Source organism: Ornithodoros turicata, chromosome 1 (genome assembly GCF_037126465.1).
Source record: "Ornithodoros turicata isolate Travis chromosome 1, ASM3712646v1, whole genome shotgun sequence".
NCBI classification, from domain to species: Eukaryota; Metazoa; Arthropoda; class Arachnida; order Ixodida; family Argasidae; genus Ornithodoros; species Ornithodoros turicata.
The window spans coordinates 117,277,497-117,281,363 of NC_088201.1; the positions used below are offsets into that span (position 1 = coordinate 117,277,497).

At 46.8% G+C, this 3,867-nt stretch overlaps 1 protein-coding gene across 1 annotated transcript; it reads right to left on the minus strand.

Annotated features, from left to right (window-relative positions):
- Positions 1-2,126: 2,126 nt before the first annotated feature.
- LOC135384018 (uncharacterized) lies at positions 2,127-2,543 on the minus strand. Its single transcript, XM_064613276.1, has one exon. The coding sequence runs from the start codon at positions 2,541-2,543 to the stop codon at positions 2,127-2,129; it is 417 nt and encodes a 138-aa protein (XP_064469346.1).
- Between the last annotated feature and the right edge of the window lie 1,324 nt (positions 2,544-3,867).

The window sequence follows — 3,867 nt, forward strand, 5'->3', positions numbered from 1 at the left end:
TTTACTAGGCAAATTTCCGACTTAAGCGCGCAAAAATTTACATATTTAAACTTACGTTACAGGACATTCACATGAGGAGGTAGCAAAAACCTAATAAGAACAAATGCTCTTGACCGCATGATTGTAGGCGGCGTAGTTTTTTTTTTTATTGTAATTCAATGACACGTTTTCTGGGACACCCTGTATATATATGTATATATATATATATATATATATATGTATATATCTAGAGAGAGAGAGAGATACTAATGGAACGTGTTTCGCCGTGTTTGCGGCTCGTCAGCCCTGGGTAGCTGCGTATCGTTCAGGATTGGCAAACCAGGGGTCACTCAGCGAGCGATATATACCTGGGAGGGTGACTGAGCACATGAGTTCCATGGGTATCTGTTTCTTTACGTGCAGCCATAAAAGCCATCTCAATCTGTAATTTTGAATTTCAAACACGTCTAGCATCATTTACTTATTTCTTTAATGGCTTTTTCCCTCTCTTTATATATAATGAAGGGGGAAAAGCCATTAAGGAAACAAGTAAATGACACTAGTCGTGTTTGAAATTAAAAATTACAGATTGAGATGGCTTCTATGGCTGCACGCAGAAAAACAGATACTCATGGAACGATGCGACAGCACCAGAGGACACGTGTTTCGCCCTGTTTGCGGCTCCCTAGCTCATTTTTGCATAGATAAAAATATAAGACGATTGAGGCTGCCAGGGTAGTAGGCAACACTGCCGTCAAGTGGTCCAGTTTTTTGTGTGTAGTCCAAATGGTCTTTCACTGTGCATACTTCGAAGCGTTGCGGACGTGCACATTAGCATCATGGAACATAGTTTCCATATTGCTGAAGAAATTGTCCCGAATGACAAAGCTGATAACTTAATATGGACAAGCACCAACACCTGAGCACAACGAATTGACGAAATCATCGTAGCACTCCAAGCACAAAAGTAAAGCAATGGAAGAGAGACTTTGCAGGGAATTAACGATGAAAGTCACTGAAAAGGTTAGCCAGCTGTAGGACTCGAACCCACATCTTCTGGATTTCCGATCCAGGGCTCTGCCAATTGAGCTAAGCTAACACACCTGTTTTGTCCTTTCACATTTGTCCTTTCTATGTTGTTCCAGCCTGAGAACATGAGTTCTCTCATGTTCTGCAGGGAAGTCCAAAAGAGAGACCTTAAGAGCGCCACAGCTTGTCAATAATTTTGCTTCGCACGTCCGCTCCTGTGTCATACACGTTGTTATCGTCGTTGATGTGACGGGACATCATTCGAGAGTCATCGTCGTCATCTGGACCGTCGTCGTCACCTGTGTCAACTGCGGGTGTCCGTGCATGCACGCAAATGTTGTGCAGCACGGCACACGCTACGACAATCCTTGCTGCCCTGTCCGGACTGTACTGCAGGCTTCGATACCGCTGAAGACACCGGAACCTCGACTTTAGTATCCCTATGCATTTCTCCACGATATCACGCGCTCTTTTGTGGCGATTGTTGTATCGTGCCCCTGGCGTTGACCTCGGGGGATGGCCTGGCAACGGAGTCAGTAGCCACGGTTCTAGTGGATAGCCGCTGTCACCTGAATAAAACGGAAAACGTCACCTGTCGCATCTCATGATTATGTTTTGATAACCTTACCCAGAAGGAACCGGTCTACATCAGGCGAATACGTTCGCGAGAGCTCCTTGCGCAGCTCGCTGTGGCGCCAGACGTACGCGTCGTGCGTCCCTCCCGAAAACGAGCAGTCTAGGGACGTGATCCGCATGGAGGAGTCACAAACCTACGACAACGACATGGCGTTCCACAGGATAATATTTTATTAGTATATCTAAACACTGTAATTGGGACAGCGCATACTCAGTGAATAGGGATAGAGTTGACTTACGATCATCGCGTTGAGTGCGTAGAATTGTTTCCTGCTGAAAAACGCACTCTTTTGGTACCGGCCGCTGCTTTCTGAGGGAGCGATGATAGATGTAAGAGTTCCATCGAGGCATCCTGCGAAAGAGATTTTACACAATGTCATATTGCAGTCGTGACATAACGCAAGCGGTTTCAAAAAACTTCTCTCACTATATATCACGAGCTCCGCCTCCCCTTCTCGCTTACCAATCACGCCAGGCATATGTCATTTGGTCTCGAAGTCCCTCATTGCAGCCCTGACGTCTGCAGGATCTTGGGGAAATCGGATCCACAATGGTGCAAGGCGGTGTATGATGGCGTTTGTGACCTTGAACAGAACCCTGCTCACAGATCCCTGGGTTACAGACAGATCACGGTCGCTCCCAACGGCTCCTTGAAAGCTACCGGTGGCGTAGAACCTCAGGGCGATGAGGACCTGTTCTTCCACGGACAACGTCGTTCGCGTCTGTCTTTGGGGATGTAGAGTTGGCCTCAGCTGCTCGCATAGCCAGTGCGCGAGCGCCTTCGTCATTCTATACTTTCCGAAAAAGACGTCGTCGTGTTCTTCGAAAGCATCCGAGCGCTCTCGAAACGTCCGCTCGATGTCGTCCTCCAGCAGAATTTGAGCTAGAGCGTCGTCCATTGGAAAAAGACAAAAAAAAAAAAAAAGAAAGAAAGAAAAACAAAAAGGCGCCTCACACGAGCGCAAACAAAAAGATAGATAACAATAGACAGTTAAAAGATTGTTCAATGCACACACATACACGAGTCACACAGCACAAAATAAAGTTCTTCAAATACTATATATACAGACGGCAACTATACAGAGGTGACGCGAAAATGCCAACTTGAAACAGTGCACGACGCAAACGTTCTGAATGAGCAGATACGTCTTAGCCGGCTTATATATAAAAGCAGAAACGGGTATCAGTCGCACGGTGTTCACGATAATAATTCCGAAAACATGATCAGCCAATCGAGTTATTCCTTTGACGTAGCTGGCATCACGCTGCCGAACTTTTGTGATCTCTTTATAGGTTGTCGTTGTGTTTGTCTTCGTCCTTTTCTTGTGTATATCTATATCTTCTCTTATCGCACCAGTTTCGTCGACCGACACTGATGTCCTGGAAATTTTTGAAGTCGCAAATTTGAAAACAAGGCACGGATCAGCATTTTCTTCTTCTTTTCAGCACGTTCATCACTCATTCTGATATAGGGTGGCTCCGTAAGTGCTGTGAAGGTTAGCCACTACGAGTATAAGCACAACTTCCATTTCACGTCGTGACTGGGAGGTACCCGGGTTTGAATACCGGTGCCGGCTGTACTGTCAGGGGTTTTTCCTGGGTTTTCCTCACACGCTTTCAGACATATGTCGGCACAGTCCCCTTAGAAGTTGGCCAAGGACGCACATTCCCCCAGGGCGTCAGTCGTGCCGTTGCCCACCTCCGTGAGGCTGACAACGGCAGGCCCTTTCACCATGACCACCACCACCAGCACTAATTTGCAAATTTTTTACCACCCACGTGTATCGATGCTTCACTTGAAATGAAAACTTCTCTTACGATCACGTTACTGTGGCTTTACGCAACGCTGCACTAGATGGCCAGAGTTTGAACGATTGCGAATGTGCGGCAGCTCTCATTTTTTTGTTTACTTCTCTGCTGCATGCAAATATCCTTTATTTCTGACTCGATGCAAGCGACAGAGGCCAGGCTGATACATGTTGTAGGAGTAGTATGCATATGCATTATTGCACGTAACTCAGACACGCGTAATCATACAAACAAGATATATTCGCACTGTTTTATGGACACGTGAGGTGCAGGGCCCGGGCAGGACACACCCCGCGCGCGGGGCCCCATAATTTCTCTCGCGGGCCCTGCTTGAAAGGGTAACACCTATTCGTGTTCTGACGGGATGTCCCCGGCCACACACAACAAGTGGTCTACTGTACTCATCACTAGGGT